General features: G+C 47.7%; 1 protein-coding gene across 1 annotated transcript; it reads left to right on the forward strand.

Moving 5' to 3' along the window:
* The first annotated feature begins 8942 nt into the window (after nt 1-8942).
* LOC135905014 (uncharacterized) lies at nt 8943-10302 on the forward strand. Its single transcript, XM_065436015.2, has 2 exons — nt 8943-9511; nt 9741-10302. The coding sequence occupies exons 1-2, from the start codon at nt 8943-8945 to the stop codon at nt 10300-10302; spliced, it is 1131 nt and encodes a 376-aa protein (XP_065292087.2).
* The last annotated feature ends 12333 nt before the right edge of the window (nt 10303-22635 follow it).

Below are 22635 nucleotides of genomic sequence, written 5' to 3' on the forward strand. Positions count from 1 at the left end.
GGCGTCCGTCATCGAAACGAGCGCCTGGGGCCTGCTCGAGACTTCAGAGTGGCCTGTTCGCGTCCACGGAGCTGTGGGCCGTCCACCTTTTCCTGCCCCGTGCTGCTGCGTCAGCTCTACCACCACGCCGGTCATCACTCGACGAACGAGCGTTTCACGTCAAGGACTCTACGTGTCACCACACTCCAGACTTAACCACAACCTCGTGAGACTACATTTTTTCCTACTTACGAACAACCTTCTATGTGTGGGTCTAGGTTAAGATATTTTTTTCGTGTTCACGTGCCGTCTAATATAATTGTGTGTTTGCTCATCATGCACCATCTCCTCCATCTTCCTCGCGTCACACGCTTTGCAACGTGACGATCCTAACAACATCACACTGGGAAAACTAATGGAAAGCCTGCTGAACATCTGGTTGACCCTGTTGCTGGCTTTGTCAGGCAAAGTGTGAAACAAAGGAAACAAGTCATCAACAGATCACAAAGTTTTTACATATAGACACTGTGCTAAGGTTCTCGGGCAGGTCTGTGATAACACGCCAACAGGTCTTAATGCGCAGGCTATGCACGACCAACTACATATGCCTTCTCTTTGGACAAAGAACTGCTCATTGTAACTGACGAGGATGGAGTGGACAAAAAAACAGCTCCATTATTCTGGTTTCACTGGTATCAACAGTGTTTTTTCAGTGTGCATTGCCATACTCCCCAATGACTTCTTCGGTGACATCAGCGAGGACCAGCTTGAGGCAAGGGGTAATAGGAGTCTTTATGACCTGAAAATGCATGCATGCATGGAGAGCACATTGTGTCCAAAAAGTGGGCACTTCACAGGGGCGTTGGAGAAGGAACAGATTATTGACAGCGGGCAAGGAACAAGCTTCTCTGCTAATAAACACCCAATACTGTTGCCATGTAACGACCTCTGAAACAATCCCTCTCAAAGAGGAAATCATCTTTGTGCATACACAAAGAGGACAGATGGGCAAAGCCTCCTCAGCATTACTGCCAGCTTCAAAAGGCCTACTTCACACATCCTATCCTGAATGCTTCTTTCTTAGCCTAATTAGTCTGGAGGCTCATGGTGTTTCCATGGAGCGACACCATGGGGCAAGCAAGGTGATTGTATGCCTCTAAGCCCTTGTTCATTTATCACACTTTTCTGTTAGCAACAACCATAAGACCTTGAAACCAACAGGCTCAAGTTTGGCACTAGCATGGTTACTGCGGAGGATGCATAATAAAAATGAGCACAAAAACAGAAAACACAAGGTAAAAGATAAAGCACCATTTAACACTTGGTATGTATGCAGCACACCCCTTTCTTTCATTTTGTTTGGTCATGCTATATATTTTTTTTACAATAGATAGGCATGAACTTGTGTGCACCGCTTACTGCAGAGAGCATAGGTGATCCCGAGCTCAATCAGTGTCTGCTTTTACAGCAACAGCTGTATAGGATTAACCTTCCATAGTTTTTTCGGTGTCCGGCTACAGAAATAGGCTTAGCAATTTCTAACAAACCTATATGGGTACAGTGCAGAGGCACAGATGTCAAAATATGGATCAATTCTCAAAGAGCATGCGCAGCCCAGCCAAAAGCATGGGCATGAATCCACACTGTGCTCCTGCACTGAAGCTGAATTAAGTGTTCCATAATGGCAAATGTGCTTTAGTAAGCTTCCCTGCAATACGAATTTGGAATGTGGTGAAACATTACTACAAAGAATTGCCATGCAGTGAAGCGTAATACGAGTGCAGATGCACTTGCAAATTATATCACAATTGAAAATAATGAGCACAGTGTAAACCTATGTGCCCTTTCCACTCTTAGCATGCTTTACTGCACGATGTTTAATTCCACCCCCGACACACTACAATGCACTTCACCACATAACCCCCTGTATTGCAGTGTAGCAAGCTACAAAAGTTTGCATATATGTGCTTTTTAAATTTAGCTTTTTCTCACTACACCAATGTTTCACGGTGAAGTCTAAGGAATGCACTGCAGTGAAGCATAATTAAAGTGGAAAGGGGCCACTGCGGCCCTGGGTGTAATATGTGTTCTTCAATTATACAACTGTGCACCCGCCGTCTTCAGTCACATTGTGCACACCGGTATGTCTAATAAGTGGACATATGCCAGGTGACAGCGGCCCCCTCCCACATTTAGTATAATTCACAATACATTCGCAGGCTTCACCACGTAACTAACATGTGCTGCGTAAATAAACATATTAAATGGTTTTTACAACAGTACAGAAATAAATGTGCACCATGCATCAGTCCACCACACAGAAGGGCGTTGGAACAAAAGGTAGCTGATTCACACAGGCCGTGTAGCCCACTTATCAGCTGTAAAAGGTAATTTGAAATTTCAGACATACACAGAAATATGTTTATTGACAGTCGTACTCCCTTCGTAATAAAACTGCCAGAACTTCCACAATAGAAATTAATTTAGAACACACAAATGCAAAGAACACAGACATGCCTCATTTTCAACTCAGTCATCATGCAAATGACATCTAACACAGAAGAATCCAAGCAAACTGTGTGTTAGCATCGTAAACTTCATACAAAGCAAGGAACATACCCCAATCCCGCAACAATCACTAATGAGACCAAAACGGGGAGCACACTTCTTTGAACGCGCAACTGGAGCTCCCAAGCCACTCTGCTCCTCCACAACCCCCTGCTGCACAGCTGCACCACTCGTTTAAAGCACAGTATACAAACCACTCATTCAGCGATGAACCGTGGGCGGTCGATGCAGTCACATTTACGTGGCTTGTAGAGAGCAGCACATCCCTCATGTCCGTTAAGCAAAGGCGGGTACGGCGACGCCACATCGCGGTTTGCTGAACTGCGCTGCCGAGGCGCTAGGCCACTTCTACATTTTAATCATCATCACTGCCGCATGTTCAAGGAAACATGGGTCACACAACGCAGATTCTGTACTGCCAGAGCTGACCAAGGCCAAAGCCGCACCACCACTACTCATGGCTTTCCCCAAAGTAACACAGAACCTACCAGCAACACACAACGCAAGCACAATTACATAACCAATGTTGAACGTGCGGTACACGGTCCGTGCGGGCCAGAGAATGATCATGCCGACAACGAACACCCTATGCCATCGCTTGGTGCCACTATCACGCTGTTTCATGATCGATGAGACGTTCATTTGAGGGATCGCCAGTCATTTGCGTGCAGGCGCGAGTGAGAGCTGGCGTGAGAGAGAAAATCGGGGGCTTTTGCTCCTTCAATATATGACTCTGTCTATGCAATACTGAGGAGGTTTCTTAGCGTGTGTTGTGTGCATTTGTCCCCTAGGCATGCCAGTTTGTTTATGCTGGCTGCCCTCGCGGTGAGGCAGTGGGCACGATCCTCCAATTTGGTGATCGCTGTGTCTGAAGGGGCAAGCTACCGACTGGTGTTGTAAAGTCGTTTTCGTTGAGACGATAGATTGGATATTTTACAAGCACTACTCCAGGAGGACACATGTAACCGGAAAACAGAGGCTTCAGGAGAGCACCTGAGTAAAGCAGGCAGTGCAGGATTTCAGGGCACCCAAGGGGTAGCGGGGTGATTGATCAAAGCTGGAATCAGGGCGGCCTGTGGGTTGAAGTCTCGGCGAGCCCCTACCCATGGACCAGTCCGGATTGTAGGTTTGGTGTCCTGGAGGCGCCACCAATGATGCCAAATAATGACTCGTCAAAATTAGTAAAAAACACAACTGAATAAATATAATTGCATCCAACTTGTGGCGTTAAGTCCAGCACTACCGTGCCCCGCGACTTCTGCAACACCAGTCAGAACTTTGTGTTGGACAGACTTTTTCACGCCTGCGGCACTGGTGCTAGGTCAGTCATCGTCACCGGCGGCCTTTCAGCCACTTGCGTTCAACTGCAGTTGCTAAGGCACTCTGCCTTCCAGATTTTCTATATATGCGGCCCGGGCTCTACTACGGTCGCTACTGCTCTCACAGAAACATCTGTGATGTTATTTACAAGGTACTCGCAGTAAGGCGCGAGAAAGCAGCGATCTGCCACGATTGACTTAGACCGCTGCTTCACCTGCTTTACCGCGCCGGCAGCCAGCGTCCGAGCGCAAACTCAACCCCACTTCCCGATGCCGGCACGCCTAGGGACAAACGCCTACAACGCGCTAAGAAACCTCCTCCGTAGTACTTAGGCAGAATCATATATTCAAGGAGCAAAAGCCCCCAGATTTTCTCTCTCGCGCCCACTCTTACTCGCGCCTGCACACAAACGACTGGCAAACTTTCAAATGAACATCTCATCAACGGTGCATGTTTCCGCGCTTCCTCCTTGCACGCCAGCGATATCCGAATGTAGCCTTGAAGTGCCCCTCTTGCGATACGCGTTGTAGTGGCTTCGACCGCCAAAACTATGTGAAGCGTGTTTAGACGCACGAGCTTGCATGCGCCACATGCGGCCACTTTATGTCGAGTCACGAGCGCTGACGCATAGGGCTCGGTGGCGAACGCTACGAGTAATCTTTTTTTCTGCGCTGCACCTTTTCGTGGCCAATCTTCGTTGTTTCTTTTTACCAATGGGGCATTCTCCCGCCGAAGAGTGTGGCATAAAGTGTGCTCTATAGAAAGAGACAGGCAAGACGAAAAACGCTTGATTTCCGTTGTATAAACGAAGTTTTGCCTGTCAAAGCCGCCCCAGCGCCAATCGCAAGAGGGGCACCTTGCGGCTACATTTAGATATCGCCGGAGTGCAAGGACGAAGCACGGAACACCTGTGATGAGGCGCAGAAACATGCAAGCTTGCAGTCTCCGAGGGTCGTGCATGCGTGCAGGTGTCAGTCTCGGCAGGTATGCGCGGCTAGAAGGTGAGGAGGGCCGTCTCACGAGACGTTCATTTGAGGGATCGCCAGCTGTTTGCGTGCAGGCACGAGTAAGAGTGGGCGCCAGACAGAAAATCTGGGGCTTTTGCTCCTTGAATATAAGACTCTGCTTAGGCACTACAGAGGAAGTTTCTTAGCGCGCATTGTATTTGTTTGTCCCCAGACATGCCGGCATTGCGCAGTGCAGTCGAGTTTGTTTAAGCTCCGTCACTGTCTGTCCGCACGTTGAGCCAGTAGGCCCGCGTGGACACCCCATTTGGTGATCGCTGTGTCTGAAGGGGCAATATTCTGATTGGTGTCACGGGTCGCTTTTTTTCGTTGCGACAAGAGAATTGATTTTTTACAAGCGCTGCTCCAGGAGGGCATATGTAACCGGCAAACGGAGGCCCCAGAAGAGCACCTGAAGTTATAATAAAGCAGGCGGCACAGGATCTCCAGGGCACTCGAGTGGAAGCAGGGGGATCAAAGCTGGAAGCAGGGCGGTCCGTGGGTTGGGGCCGCGAAGGCTGAAGCGTGCCAGGGGGTGTTCGCATAAAAAAATTGGCTCTTCGCTGTCGTGGACAGTCGATCTTAGATACATCTGGCACGCGCAGACCTCGGCGAGCTCCAACCCACGGACAAGTTCAGTTTCTAGCTTTGGTGTCCTGGAGGCGCCAACAATGCGAAATAATGACATGTTGTTACAATTAGTAAAAAACACGATTGAATAAATATAATTACGCCCAGCCGCCAACTTTTCTAATTTATATTAACGATTTACCAACGCATGTCTCTAGTAATATTCGCATGTTCGCCGATGATTGTGTAATTTACCGCAAGGTTAATAACGCTTCTGACCAAACATCTCTTCAAGACGACCTTAACCGCATTCAGGAATGGTGTGCCAAATGGTTATTGGAACTTAACCCTCAAAAATGCAATATCTTGTCCTTCACGCATCGCCGTAACCCACTTCATTTCCCATTTCATAGCCCATGTCATAGCTAACGTCCCTGTACAACCGGTTCTATCCTACAAGTACTTAGGCATTACCTTGTGTGGCGACTTGTCCTGGAGTAAACACGTTACGAACATCATTTCATCCGCTAATAAAACACTTGGATTTTTAAGACATCATCTCCGCCAAGCCCCTAAACATGTGAAATTATTAGCGTACAAATCCCTTGTCAGACCAAAATTAGAATATGCCTCACCCATTTGGAACCCGCACCAAGCTTACCTTATAAATGCACTCGAATCAGTCCAAAACAGAGCAGCCAGATTCATCCATTCATCATATTCTTACGACATCAGTGTGTCAGCTTTGAAAGCTGAATCCAACTTATTGCCCTTATCACTTCGTCGCCGCATTGCCAGCCTTTGCTTGTTTTATAAATTTTTCCATACTTCACTAGGTCGCGCACCCTACATCGTCCCTCCAGCCCGCATATCTCATCGCACTCGTCATCCACTTCAAGTTTCCCGACCTCGTGCCCGAACTACCACTTTTCCCGCATCATTTTTCTCCTGTACTGCAGCAGACTGGAACGACCTACCCAACGACATCGCAGCCATCACGTGCTCATCCAACTTTGCCAATAATGTTACCAGTCATGTTTCCTTCTGTTAACGCTCGCTCACCAAAATATATATACCCACCCCTTATGTAATACCCCTCGTGGGTCTTTAAGGTAATAAAATGAAAATGAAAAAATGAAATGAAATTTGTGATGCTAAGTTCAGCACTACTGCGTTCCGCGACTTTTTTCAATATATGCGGCCCGGACTCTACGCTCGCTAGTGCTCCCTCAGAAACATCTGCGATGTTATTTACAAGGTACATCGCCGTAAGGCGTGACAAAGCCATGACGCCACAACTGACTGACGGCGCTCGACTGACGAGCGCCGCAGGTGCGAGACAGTCTGTCCGACACAACGGTCGCCAAATCGGGCGTCAGTGCCCGCTGCTTCACTTATTTTACAGCGCCTAAGCCCATTACGCAATGCCTGAACGCCTACGACCAAACGACTATAACGCGCTAAGAAACCTCCTCGGTAGTGCCTAGGCGGTCATTATTCAAGGACCAAAAGCCCCCAGACTTCCTCTCTCGCGCTTGCGCGCAAACGGTTGGCGTTCCCTCAAATGAATGTTTGATGTCGAAACGTATCAATGTATGGTGTGCACCATAATAAAGGTTAATATTTGAAAGTGCATGAACCCGACAATCCCAAACAATCACCGAAGTTTGCACCGTTCAAATCGATCAACATGCATAGTTTTCAACAAAGTAGGAACCCGTTCAGTAAAGTGGAAAGTTGGGCTAGTTGGTGAGTGATCATCATACCTTGCTGGTGAAGCAGCGCACTGACATGGACACAGTGAAGACGAACAGAAAAAGACGACACTCGCTGCACTCGCAACTATTTTATTTCAGAACACATACTTCATATTTATATACCTGCGCACCCTCAGGCGTCAAAGAAAATCAAGGCAAGATTAAAGGCATTTTTTAACAATCATTTTCCAGCGCATGCTCGGGCGTCAAAGATATGACACCTATCTATCCTGGTGTGCAATCCTATCCTAAGTTGCAACCCTAACAACCATTTTTATTAAACAGTTTCAGGGTGTCTACCAAGTTGACATTTCCAAATTCCCTGAGTTTCCAGGTTTTCCCTGAGCACCTTTGCGAAATTCCCTGAATGAGCCAGAACTTTGTTTTATGTCAAGACAGGCTGACACCACGTTGCCCGATGCTGTCACTCTCTAGTAAGCATGCTGAAACAAAAAAAAATATTCATCCAGTTTGAATAGTAAGGAATATTACCCATTTTATTTAAAAAGAAAACAGAAGGAAGGTGTTAGTAAAATGCGCAGCGAAAGAAATGGTAAAACCCATTCCAAATTGGGTCAAACACTTTCAAATACGAATGAAAGGGAGATGCATACATAAGTAAATATTTTTTTAATATGAGCTATTTCTATCAACTGATAGCAAGCTCATCTATATGAGGCCTGGACTTCGTCACAACTAAGGTTCGCTCTCAGCAGCCGGGAAGTCAACCTCAACTATCCTGACATACTCTCAGCCCGTACATAACATCTCAGTGTTGGGTTTCACTGCTTAAAACAGTTCATTTTGGTTTGGATGAGAGACATCTGTATCTCGGCGTCAGCCAACACTTGGTTTTTTTAGCTCAAGCTCCTTCAAAAAGGCGGCGGCCACTTCCTTTCCCGTTAATTCCTCAGTGCGTCGGTCCTTTCTGTTCCATCCTCTTTCTACCACGCTTTCACCACATGGATCATTTGAAGCATCCTCTTGGTCAGTTGTACAGTCAACGTCCAATTTTTGGGATTCCCTAGAGGCTGCAAAACCATGCGAATATCGGGCAGTCCAAAGATAATGAATGCCTGTCTTTAACTGCCCTTAAGGGCTAAAATTCCCACAGGCACGCCCGAAAAAGCTCTTAAGGCCTGCCAGTACACTTACTAGGCATATCGGTGCTTGTACTGTGACAGGAGATGGGAGTGTACGTGTGTATAATTAAGGAATACATACTGTGTCCCGTGACAATTGTCCCTTCCCACACTTGTTATGCTTCACCGCTTAACAGTACTGTACTGAGGCGAAGTTAATACCTGTGTCACACGGGCACATTTGGAAGGCTTTCCAGTCAACGGCCTTCGAAACGCCACAACTCTATCGACTCAAAGGAGTTGTCGCGCCGCTACACGGCATTTTTGAAAGGCCGTTGAGTGGTTCAGGCGTTTCTCGCAAAATTTTGTGGCGCTGCGGCACTTTATTTTCGTTTTCGTGTCACAAAAAGGAAACAACATTAAAAACGATTAAAAGCACTATAATTTCTCTTATGTTTGTTTATACACTAAAAAAAATGTTTATACATTGCTATACATATATGTTTAGTTTTTAAGTTGTTGAGTAACGAAACTGCGGCAACGTTCGCTCCACTCGATGCGGCTGCCGTTCTGGTGTGTGTGCACATGTTTCTCTTCAAAGTGCGACCATAGAGAAAGAAATTGTGCGCCTTGCGCTTCGACTGCATTCTGGCTCTACCGCTATGGGTGACAGAGAGACAGAAGCTCAAGATGACAAGACTGCTATGATAACCTATATGGGTGCGATCATGCAGCTTGATGCCGAGATTGAGGCGGCAAAAGCGGAAGCCGACGCCATCGAGGAAGAGCTGCTGATCGTCAACAATTTGATGATGACGATAGACTCGGTGACCGAACGAAGCGTCAACAGAGATTGGTCGTTCTCTCGCCGGACGAGGTGGTTTGAGGAGACTGTGCCATTGCTTGGTGAGAAGTTTTTCAAACGTGCATTCCGCGTAACGCCGGCGACTTTTCGCTACCTCGTGGACGCCGTGAGACCGCTGATCGAGCGTCAGAACACGAACATGCGTGAAGCCATCACGCTCGATAAACGTGTCGCGATTGGCTTGTACCGGTTGTGTTCTTCAGCTGAAGACCGTAGTGTCGCCGAATTGTTTGCTGTGGGACGCTCAACCGTCAACGTGGCCTACAGAGAGTTGTGCGAGGCTGTTATCCACACTATGGAGGCGGAGTGGATCAAGATGCCCACAGCTTCAAGCATGGCCGAGCACATTCGCGAGTTCACGGCCACGTTGGAATTCCCGCAAGCCATAGAGCACTAGACGGGTGCCATTTCCCCGTTTCACCGCCCAGGGAGAGCGCCACCGACTATAGGAACTATAAAGGATGGTAAGTCGTACCTCTAATATGGTGTGCATTTTCATTACATCACCTACAGCTTCCAAGCTAGTCATATTTTTAGAGTACGGAGAATGGGTAAATACTACCAATCCGAATTAATGAGGTCTTTTTTTATGCAGGTACAGCATCATCCTCCTCGCACTGGTCGACCACAAGTATAGGTTCCGGTACATCAATGTGGGTTCTGGCTGCTGCCACGATGCATATGTGTACCACCGGTCAAGACTAGCAGACGCAGTCAAGGGCCCCCTGTTCCGCCGACCACTAGCAACAATCAGTGGTACAGCTGTGCCACCCTTAATACTAGGCGACCAAGCATTTCCACTCACTGTAAACCTGATCAAGCCATTCAGCCACAGGGCACAGTCAAGTGAAGAACAAAGGTTATTTTTTTACAACCTTTCCGAAGCCCGACGGATTGTGGAAAATGCCTTTGGTAGGCTCAAGGCAAGATTTCGCTTTATCTTGAAAAGGATGGAGTGCAACATCGACAATGCCCGCCTTGTCATTCGTGCCTGCTGTGCTCTGAACAATGTGTGCGAACATTTTGGTGACACTGTGCTCCAACACTGGTTGGTCGAGGCTCAAAACAATGATGGCGGCCTCCATCAGCCTGACCACAGCACAGATGCTGAGGAAGGCACAGGCAGTGATGCGAGAGCAGCTCTTGTCAAGCACTAGAGCTGAGAATTTTATGCTGAAGCTTTGTGGACGTTCATGCTTTGGTAGGTCAGTGAGTCCACTGTCATCATCAAATACTAGTGCACCTAGCAGAAGTTAATTTCTACTAAGCGCACAAGTATTCTTCTGTACTCAAAAGAGCGATTTAGCACACATTGAAGGAAGTATTTTGTACAAAACCCACAAGATGGGTGAAGTAGGAAATGGAAAATTAGGCATCCATACAATTGCAGCAAATTCCTACAATGAAAACCCGTACACTCTTGACCAAACAGGTTTCCTTTGTAACAATCTGTTGCGATTGGGTGGATGCTGCATTTTGCATTTCCTACTTCATTACAGCAACTTTATTTGGAACTTCTTTCTAAATATTTTGACATGGAATTAAAAAACTTTTCTTGCATTTGCATGTGTCGCTCTCTTTGCTCGTACTCTCTCTGACGGCTCGCCACCAGCTGCTCCCTCAGCAGTTTGTGTTCAGCCAGTATCTGCTGCTTGAAGTCATCACCCGCCTTCCTCTTTGGACCCCGGCTTGTAGTAGCCACACTAGCAGGGGTGGCACTGTTGATGGCAGGGCTGGAGGAGGCCGGGCTGGAGGATGCCGGACTGGGAGAGGCCGGACTGCTGGAGGCCGGGCTGCACGTGGACGGGGAGTTCGGTCCTGGGCTGTCCAGAGGTCTGATGGGCGCACTCTCCTCCCATTGCAGCCTGTTCTCATTGTCAACGACAGCATTTTCGCCGCCGTTTATCATCTCCATGATGACCTGCACAATGATTTAATGTTAGTTGCATCTTTGATAACTTCAGAATGTTTTGAAAGATGACATTCCGTCATGGGTCTCAACACTCTGACGCAATAATACGCACACCGATGCATACTCTATTGTAAGTGTTGTAGTTAAACAGAGAACGCCAACAAAATGGGAACGCACCTCGCCTCTCTTTTACGTTATTGCAATGACTGGGTGCCAGCAAACAGCTATTATTTTTATGCGCTTATACTATCCTGAGGACTGTACATGCATGGAAAAGTAGTACCTGCAACCAGCAGTATCAGCCACAATTTACGACAATGCTGCACTTTCATCCTACAAAGTAGCATGTAATAGAACAATTTGTGCACATTCAGTTACGTCATCGAGCAAGTGAATGGCTTCACAGATTATTCTACACTTACTAGAGGCTTTTAAAAAATGCTATACCTCTTCAACAGTAACTTGGCTCTCTTGAGCCCTTGATGGGTCGTTGGCCGGGAGTGTCCCCAGAAAACTGTGTATTCTCCAGAAATGCGTCCAAGGTATGGCGCCAGCACCAGTCTTTTGATTTTTCAGCCAAAACCTGAAATGTTATAAAAGAGAAGGTTTGGTTAACTATAAAGATGCATGTGTGGGCACAGATACAAAAATGTACTGATCAAATTCGCCTAACCGAGGTATCGATAAGTGGAACAGGAACACCAGAGAGTCTTATTACGTTTTATTCGAACGTAACCAAATTGTTTTTTGAAATCCTCCTCACGTGACTATAATTTTCGCACAGTATGCTGCGGTGTAACTTTCCGCATCGGACCTCTGAAGTCACATTAGTCAATTACCTTGAGTTTAGACACTAACCAACTGCATCATGCACAAGCAATATTCTTGAAAAGTTATGCTCGTTCGAGGCCGAGTTTACGGCTCATTAAAGTGTCATGGGCTGGCGGAACAAAAATTCCACGACAAATGAAAATTTGCAAAGATCCACCTGTTCATTTTTTTTTCTCAATAAACACCTTTCTCTCTCACGGCCAAGCCCCTGCAAACGGTTAATCGTAAGGTGATCGGACAAATTTATGAAAGCCGCTTACCGATAAGTCTGCGCAAGATTTTCAATCTTGTGGTGAACTTGCAGCCGAGTTCTTTCATAGCCCACCTGCCGCAGGGCCGCGGCGATATCGTCATAAACGCGGCTATTTCTCTTCTGACGGCGTAGGTCCATAAGGCGGTCCTCCCACAAATATATGAGGAGCTCCGTTTCGCGCTCTCCCCATAGCTGCCGCGCTAGCGATGGCGCTACTTTTTTTTTCTTCTGCGGCTGGACGCGCTCCATTTCAAACTCACATACACACGCAAAAAAATTCACTCGCCCGAGAAAACACTTCTGTGAGGTAAGGAAAAAAAAGTTATACACTACCTATTACGTTAATGATAAAAAAAACTGCAAGATAAACTAAACACGCAGAACAGGAAAAGGAAGCAAGAAAGTACGCAGACAAAAACACACAATGCAGAGAGCAATATGGCGGCGATATGACGGTAGCTGGAGTAGAGGGAGAGTGTACTAGACAACATGGATGAAGGAACACAAGCACGTCGCTGTTGTCGAGAGTATGTGCAGTTCGCACGTATCAAGTGGCAAAAAATACTTTATTGAATAATTAATAACACTCATATATAGTATATTTAGAGCATTTTGGTTTGATTTGTTCTTTTTAACCGTGAGTACGGGCGCACTGTGAACGAGAGGGCACGTTAGCGCTATTTCCGTTTCCGTTTCTCAAAGGCCATCGAGATTTCCATAGAGTTGTAAGGTGCTCCGTTGACTCGATAGACTATTGACTCGGCGGCCTTCGAAACCGCCCGTGTAGCAGCTCGAACTTGACCTTTGAGTCAAATGACTATCGGTTGGAAGGCCTTCCAAACGCCCGTGTGACAGGGGTATAACTTCCGGAGACTGGCATTACGTAAGGCGCTGTGCGCTGCGAGTTTCAAAGCCAATCGCGAGGATTACAAAGGCGGAGTCGGTGCCATTGGTGATAGCGGCGAATTTTTTCAATGAAAAACACGGCACCCCACGGCAAGAAGCTTAATAGCGAACGTAGAAGGAAGCAGCTAGGCCTAACGTTGCCGCGGTGATGGTTACGGCTGCCAGCGGATCTGCGTGCGAGAGTGCCGGTTCGAGGCGGCGAGATAATCAAAATAGCGGCGGTGGCGGCTTCGATTAATGCCATTTCAGATCTGCAGTCAGGGCAATATACATTGACTATATGGAGCACGTGGTGGTGCCGCAAAGCCGTGCGAACTATCGGGCGTCTAGAAAATCGGTCGTTAACTACTCTGGCAATACATCGTGCCGATGACACGGCGTCAGTGACGATTCGTTGCGATTCCTCTGTTATTGGAGCCCGCATTAACATGACTTTGGTTCCCTTTCAATAAAGTTACAGCTAATTTTCCCTGATAAGAGCACAAATTCGCTGAGTTTTCCCTGAGTTTTTCGAGACTGTTCAAATTCCGAGAATTCCCGGTTTTCCCGGTTGGTAGACACCCTGAGTTTTTTCTTCTTTTTAGTGTACTTCCAAAAAGGCAACCTCACTATTACTTAGATGTACAGATGGCTGACTGATACAACCCTCTCCCCTCTTGTGAATATGAAAGGCTTCGATTATTTCCCTGGTTAGCTGATCCTTAAGGTGTGATAAAACTGTGGTATCATTGTAAAGCGGCCAGCACCCATGTTGTGAGCAGTGCCCCTTAACGTGGGAATGAATGTTTCCCCCCAATGACCTTTTGTGCTCCGAGAAAGTCTCGTGTTTACACACTGACCCGTTTGGCCGATGTATACTTTTCCACACGATATGGGCAAACAGTAGACTACACATGACCTGCACTCGACAAGTTTTTCTTTATGCTTGACTGTGCACTTACGACCATTTACTTTTACTTTAGTTGAAACTCTACGATCCAGCACGGCACAAATTTTTCCGAGTTTGTTAGGCGCTGAAAAAACTACTCGTAGACCATATCTGCCACCTACGTTTTTCAAGTTATGCGCAATTTTGTGTGCATATGGTAGTGACACAATTTTTTTGCTGTCAATCTCTCGTCTGTTTCGCTCTTTCTGATAGCCATTGCGCACATAACGAATCAACTTATAAGCTATGTACAGAGTACATGTTTTTCATCTCCTGCATTCTTTAGTCTGATAACTTGTTGGCTGAAAGTTTCTTTTATTTTTTCCGGGCAAGACTTAGTTAAGGCCGCCCTCAGGCACGAGAAAGCTATGCCACTTTTTACAATTTTAGAGTGTCCCGAATTATAGCTAAGCAAGGGTTTTTCTGATCGTGGATTGTATGACCAGCAAACGTGGTCCTGTGTGTAAGTTAACGCCAAATCAAAAAACTGTAGATTGCCATTCTTCGGCAACTCAACAGTGAAAGCCAGTCCTTGGCTGTTGTCCTTGAACACTTTTAAGACTTCATTCACTCTTACGTCCAAAACACCATGTTCGACTATAACCAAAAAATCGTCCACAAAGCGAAACACTTTTACCGCTAGGTCTTTAAGGTTTGCATCTATTGCTTTGTCTATGCTACCTAAAAAAATTGTGCTAAGTACTGGAGCTACTTTTGAGCCTATACATATACCGGACTTTTGTCTGTACAAAACATTATTCCACATTACAAAGGTGGACTCAAGGTAAAAGGTTAATAGTTCAAGAAATGTATTAACTGATACGCCACATTTGCTGACAAATTCCATCTCGTCGTTGTCTTCCGTTATACAATGCCTAACACTCAGTAATAAGGAACCATGCGGAATATTGTAATACAGATCCTGTACAGCTATGCTGAAGAATTCACATCGTCCAGGGTTAGACGTGCTTAAGTACGTTACTAACGTTTCAGAGTTTGGTAAAACGAACGGATCGGTAACTATCAAGCCATTAAGGCGGTTTTGAAGAAATTAAGAGACAATCAGCTGCCACGAGTCCCTTTCTGATACTATGGCTCTGAACGGAACGTCAACCTAATTGTTTTTGCCACGAAAAACAATTCTAGAAGTAGGTTGCACGAGCGCTTAACTGCTGAAGCAAGTCGCTCAAAGTTGTTGCTTGCCAGTAATGTGACTGCTTTATCCCTCACCTTTTTAGCTTTTACGTCGACACGTACGAAATTCTTTCTGACCACTGTCATCGCTTTCTCTTGGAAGAGACCTTCAGGCACGACTACAAAACAACCTTCCTTATCAGAAGTCAGAAACCATAAATCGTTCTTCACGCCAAAGTTCACTAGATTCCTTACGTGTTGCTCTTTTCTGCCGGCGGTCATTGTCCTGGAAAGCACATCCATACACTCTGTGATGAAACGTGGACGCTCTTCTTCGGCCACACGACGGGCCATGGTCTTGGTCAGTGCTTATTTTTCTGGTGGGGTGAAGGCCGGCTCAAAGCAGAACTTCGGACCGAGTCCAAGAATCATTTTGTAGTTCTCGGGAACGGTGGTGTCTCCCAAGATGACCACTCTGCCTTCCGGTGGTCTGTGCTTCTTTGGTCTAGGTAGGTGTGGTCTCATGGTCGCCCACAACCATTCCGCCAAACTGTCGGACGTCCTACACCATTCCCTCAAGAGTCTGTTGTGCTCTCGACCGTGAAGCAAGGCGCACGTTACTCTCAGGGAATCCTTGAAATGTCTTGCTTGTCTCAGTAATTCGGCCTTCACAATCCTACAAATTCGTTTTGAGTGTGTTGAAGATGGCTGAAGGAAACCGCACATGGTAAGGAAACCGCACATGGTTTCGAGTTCCTGGGGGCACACTTTGTACCTTAAATGCCAAGATGCCACTCTTGCCTTGCAGACGCATATCGCCATGACTGTAGCCAGGGTGCTAGGGTCATATTGCTTGAAGTTGTTCGAACATATAAAAGGGCCCGTTGTAATGGATGTTGTCGATGCTGTTGTCGACACTCACAAGAGATCGCCGCAGCCGCCGGAAGTAGCCCGATGATTGCAGACCAATCAGTGGTGGTCTGCGTGCCGCTCATGTAGCTGGATGCTCTCCCTGGTGCTGGTTATGTGACGACGCCAGAAAACGCCGGTAAAAACGCTGAATGTGGGGCGGCTTTTAAACTGCTTCGGGCAGCGTTCATCAAAGTGACCATTCGCAGGTGCAAGCAAGCAATCTCCCTTTAAGACGTAAAAGAAGGGCAAGTTTTATCCATTTGTCGAATTTGCACATCCTCGTGGTGAAGTCGGAAGACTCAGCAGTTTTTCTCCTCTTACCTGTCCAGAGTTAGCCACTGCTTTCTACTAAAAATAGATGTTAGCTTCTTGCTGCTGGATTCATCCAGCTTTTAACCACATTAATAGGCCTCACGCTAACCTTAAGAGAAAAGGACGTCAGCCATACTCAGTAAAAATGAGAAGCAGCAGAGCACAGGAACATGAAGGCTAAGTAGAGGCACTCAATCATAGTTTTAACAAGTAGATTGAGATAATTTAAAACCACCTCCACAACTGGGAAGGCTATGTGCTAGAACACAAAGAAGGCACATACGCCAGTTCTGTCCACTCTCGCTCTCCAGGATCAATATTCTCCATCAGCAGAACGGCTGAGAGGTACAATCCTGCCAGCAGAATGAGAACTGTTCTTTCTGTGTAATTTCCTCGTAAGGAATTTTGGGATTCTAGTGCATCAAAACGACCAGGGGAGTTCTATATCACTTTGCAAGATAACATTTTGCACAAGGCAGCTATCATGGCATGCTTCAGTCAAAATGAATTTTCATACACGTCAGGAGAGAATTATACTCCACTGCTAGCAGCAGAACTGCCAGCACTGCAGTTGAACCAATTAAAGGAACGGAATGAGCAAATTAATTTTTAACACTGGCCTCAAAATTTGAATGGCTGATGAAGAAGTGTCGTAAGTGGTGCTCTCAACGGCAAAAGTAGTTAAACATCAATATAAATAAGTTGGTAAAATGGGCACTTCCTTAGCGAAATTCCCCTACTTTGAGATTCACACTATTTTGCTAAGTACTGTCGCCAACCGATTCATTTTTTATCGTTTTCCCAAACACGGGCCAGTGTGCGACCAACTTGCATTATAAAGATTTTTCCGTTACATCCGAAGGTCGCCATCTTGCCGCCGAGCAGTGCGGACGTGTTTCGCATGGGCTGCCGATTTTCGACCCATTTTTGGCAACTTTACGGACTACGACGACCCGGGAACATCACACCGAGGTCAGTGAAGGTGCTGTGCACCTAACCGCTACGTTTTTGGAGACAAGACCTGCTCATAGCCAGATTTCGGGCACTTCTCCCCCGAGCCGCACGTAGTCGTGCTGGGCCTACTTTAGGCCTAACGCGACTAGGGCCTCTCCCTGCCGCCGCCGGCGCCGAGCCAGAATGGAATGTACCGTGGATGGGGAGGATATCTCCCCGGAAGAATACAACAACGAAAAGCTCTGGACCTCTGCCATCAAGGCCCACGACCGCGTCCACCCTAGGAAGAAGAATGCGGCGCCGCTTGCGTCATCCATCACGACTGACGACGGTAACGGCAAGGCCGCCGAGAAAGAGAAATCGGCCGCTGGCCGACCAACAATCAGAAGAAGGAGACCGCTTCCTCGCCTCCCGGCCACGGATTATAAAGTGGTTTTCAGACCGAAAGGAGGCCTCGATCTCCGTTTCCACACCGCCACCACCCTCCTGCAAACGGTATGCCAGGGGTCCGACACGGACATCGCTACAGCTCGAAAGCAAGACCAGGTGCGTGTCAACCCAACCAATAATTCTTTCACCGTGAGCTCTCCATCGGCGGAGAGAGTCAAGAAATATGTCAGTCTACAAAACCTCAGAATCATCGACCAGATATACCCTGTCAATGCTTACATTGCGGCCCCGGACGAAGCCATCAAGGGAATCGCCTACAACGTGCTCGAAGACCAAACCCACGAGGAAATCCTCGAAGACATCCAGGACCTCAACAAAGGGTGCCAAATTGCAGACGCAAGAAGGCTAGGCAAGACCTCATCGGTACTAATAACCTTTACTGGAACCCAAAAGGTACCCAGCCAAATCCGTTTGTTCGGAGGACTATACTCGTTCTACCCCTTCCGTGCCAAAACGGAAGCCTGCTTTAACTGCCGACGGGCCGGACACAGAACCGATGTCTGCCCGAGGGAAAGGACCAACCAATGCAACCGCTGCGGGACGCAACACCCCGCCAAGGAGAAACCTGACTGCACCCCAAAATGCATCCTGTGCAACGGAGATCATTTCACGGGCGCCAGAAGCTGCAAGGCCCGCTTTGAAAGACCCCACTACAGGGGAAGAAAACCCACCGAAAGCCAATGGCAACGCGGACAACAAGACAGCGGAAGACACCATTCCAGGAGCCGGGAAAGGTCCAACTCCAGCCAAAGAAGATGGAGAAGCCGGAGCCGCTCCATCTCCTTCCCTCCCCTCCCGAAAGCCGACAGTCAAGAACGCCCAAAACAGGTGAGCTGGAAACCGCAGACCTCCCTAGAGAGAGATAGCAACGCAGAGCTCAGGGCTATGATTGAAAGACAAAATGAAACAATCAAAGAGCTTAAGGAAATCATTGTAAACCTACAGGGTAGAAACTCCCCCCAGAAGGAAACACAAAGCTCAAAACAACGCACCCCTTCTACGATACCCAACAGCTCAGTACCCCCCTCCGCGGCATCCTCGCGTGCCTCGTCACCACAAAGAAGCCCCCCGGCTAAAAAGAGAACGATCGAAACGGTCAAAGACGTGGAAAGCCCCACCCTAAACGATGTAATTCACCTAATCCAAGGCATGAACACCCGACTTGATCGCATGGAGGAGAAAATGGCGGCAACCGAAGACAGAATCAGGGCAGACATGAAGGAACAAATTGGTGCATTAGCTACGCAGCTAAACGGTCGCATGGACGCCCTCGAGACCAGACTAAGCCAAACAGAGGCTACCGTAGCCACGATAAAAACTCAACTCGCAGATCATGCTGAGCAACTTGCAGCGATCTCACTATCCAAATCCGGTCTCATCAACACCCAGGTACAAAGATCAAACCAATATGGAGGGAAACCTTAAGGAAATCAAAATATGGCAGTGGAACTGCAGGGGCTTCCGCCCAAAGCGGGAGAACCTACAACTCCACATCCAAAACTTAGACAAGCCGGAAATACCGGACATCATAGCACTGTAAGAAACGCTAACTAAAGCCAAACTCAGAAACTATAAAACGTACGAAAAAACGGGAGCGCAGAACCCGCGTGCGGCCGTCTTGGTCCACAAAAACCTGACCGCTGTCGAACACGAAATTGACACGAAGGACGCGGACTGCCTCCTCGTGGAAATAATTCCACAGAAAAGAGGACAAGCGAGCCTATTTATTCTCAACATATATAGCGCCCCCAGATCGAACCACCCCCCGATAATAGAGGCAGTTAACAAAACACTCAAGCTCTGTGGACACAAGCCGCTATTAATAGTAGGCGACTTTAACGCCAGGAACACGGCCTGGGGCTACAAAATAAACAACAAGAAGGGCACCGCCATATGGAATTACATACAAGACGAAGGCCTAACATTATTGAATGATCCGCTACAACCCACGCGAATAGGAAACAGTGTGCAGATGAACACCAGCCCCGACCTCACGCTCAGTAAGAACATGGGAGAAGGGAAATGGAGGAACACCGCCTGTAGCCTAGGCAGCGATCATTATATAATCGAAACCACCATCCCGGCCACATCGCTAAAGAAGAAAGGGCGGAAAGAGATCACGATCACCGACTGGGACAAATTTAGACTCATCAGAGCACGAGACGAACCCACCACCATAGATGACCTCGACAAATGGGTTGACCAGCTAGGCAAGGACGTCAAAACCGCGACCAAAAGCATACCAGTCACAGCAGAAACACACGCAATAGACAACATTGGCAACATTAACACATGTGGCAAGCACACGAAAGCCTTCAGAAGAGATGGCTCAAACAAAAACACAACAGAAGACTCAAGCTCAAAATTACTCGCCTAGTTAAAGAAATAGAACAGCACGCACAAGAGCTGGTCAAACAACAATGGGGTCAAACATGCGACCAGATGAATGGAAAACTGGGCCTAAAAGACACGTGGCACCTACTCAAGTACCTCCTAGACCCTGAAAATTGTAAGACGGCACATAACAAGAACATCAGCCGTATTATACACGAGCACCCCCTTCAAGACGACGAACTCCTCGACGAACTCAGGAGCAAATATGTAGATACCTCCGACAACGAAACGCTTCCCGAATACAAAGGACCTCCGAATCCAGGAATGGACGAGGAAATAACGACGGCGGAGGTGAGGGCGGCGCTACACAAACTCCGCACATCCTCTGCCCCGGGAGCGGACGGAATCACAAACCGAACCTTGAGAAACCTGGATGAGGAATCAATCAAAGCTATCACAAAACTCTTCAACCAATGCTGGGAAAAGGGCAAGCTGCCGGCAGCGTGGAAACACGCAAAGATAACCTTCATACCGAAACCAGGGAAGAGCCTACAAATACAAAATTTGAGACCTATCTCCCTCACGTCATGCCTGGGCAAATTGCTAGAACACGTGATTCTAGGTCGCCTGCAAGAACACACGGACAAGCATGAACTCTTCCCCAGCACAATGTTGGGCTTTAGACAACATCTCTCCACACAAGACCTCATGCTTAGACTATCGGAGGAGGTCATTAACCCTATTCACAGCAAACGAACCAAAGCAATCCTAGCTCTGGATTTAACCAAAGCATTCGACAAAATCAAGCACGAGGCTATCATGGAAGCCCTTTCAAATCTAGGAGTAGGCGAGCGAGCCCACACCTACGTCAAAGCCTTCCTATCCACTAGAACGGCGGAAATACGCTTCGGGTCACTCACATCCGACCCTTTCACACTGGGAAGCAGAGGAACGCCGCAAGGATCGGTACTCTCACCCTTCCTTTTCAATGTCGCGCTCATATCCATGGCACAGCTGCTCGAAGGAATACCAAACCTATCGCATTCCCTATACGCAGACGACATTACACTCTGGGTAACCAAAGGGAACGACGGAGAGATCGAGCACCTACTGCAAACTGGAGCAGACGTAGTCTCGGAACACGCCAGAAAGATAGTATTATTGTGCTCCCCGCAAAAATCTGAACTTCTCGTCATGAGATACAATCCGCGAGGCCATACAAAAACCTCAGTCCCTATAGAAGTATACGTGGACGGCACCCTAGTTCCCGAGGTCCAAACGATCCGGATACTAGGTATGCACCTACAAAGCAACGGCAAAAACACAGTGACTATCAACAAACTTACGGCATGCGTGAACCAAACCAACCGTTTGATCCGACGCATCGCCAACAAACACTTTGGGATGAAGGAAGTGGATCTTCGGCTTCTAATCAAGGCTTTCGTGCTCAGCCATTTCGTGTACTCCCTCCGATATCTCAACCTGTATAAAGCGGAGAAGGAAAAGGTAAACTGCCTCATAAGACAAACCTACAAGGCGGCGCTCCACCTGCCGAGATACACATCAACCGAGAGACTCCTGAAACTGGGCGTCCACAACACGCTGGACGAACTAGTTGAAGCACACAGGACAGCCCAATACGAAAGATTAACCAAGACACCTGCGGGAAGACACATCCTAAGGAAATTAAGCATCCCATACGAGAGCACTCAAACAAACGTCGGGCCCATACCCAGAGACATCTTCAATCGCCTCAGGGTTGACCCAATCCCAAAGAACATGCACCCGGAGTATCACAGCAAACGGAGACAGGCCCGGGCCAAAGCACTCCAGAAACACTATGCAAACCACGAGGAGGCGGTCTACGTAGACGAACTCTGAGAACGCGACGCTTTCTCCGCAGGGGTAGTAGGAAACGACCTCAAACCTATCACTGCGGTCACCATTTTTGGAAGGCACGCGGAAGAAGCCGCGATAGCAATAGCTATCACAAATACCGCAGCCAAAATAATTTTCTGCGACTCCAAGACGGCAGTGCGTAATTTTGCCAAAGGCAGAACCCACGAACCGGCGCAACAAATTCTGAAGAAAATACATTTCACGCCCCGCCAGATCAAAATCATCTGGATCCCCGCGCACTCGTCCCATCCCGGGAACGAAGCGGCTCACAATTTCGCCCGAGGACTCGTACCGTTGTCAGATGGGAGGAGGACTTGGCACCTTTGAAGGCACCGCGTCCATGAGCATACATATCTCATCAACCCATCATCATCCGATACATTGACCCCGGTACTCCCCCACAACCCGGGTTGACTGTGTGGGGGGACTTGGTTCGGGCCAACGGTCCTTCCCGGACAAGGGGGCTGTTGTGGTGCAGCAACACAAAGTTACCGCACGCAACACACAAACAGCCGTGCTGGTCGTACAGGACTCGAGCCTGAGTGACCTCCGGACTGCCTCGGCGCAAAAGAGGCCAAGGCATACAACCATGCAGAGCACCAAAGCCGTCCGCGGAGCAGCGCGACCAACCAAGGGTGCGCCGCCACCGGTTCTAGCTCTGGGTT

Source organism: Dermacentor albipictus, chromosome 6, assembly GCF_038994185.2.
Source record: "Dermacentor albipictus isolate Rhodes 1998 colony chromosome 6, USDA_Dalb.pri_finalv2, whole genome shotgun sequence".
NCBI lineage: Eukaryota > Metazoa > Arthropoda > Arachnida > Ixodida > Ixodidae > Dermacentor > Dermacentor albipictus.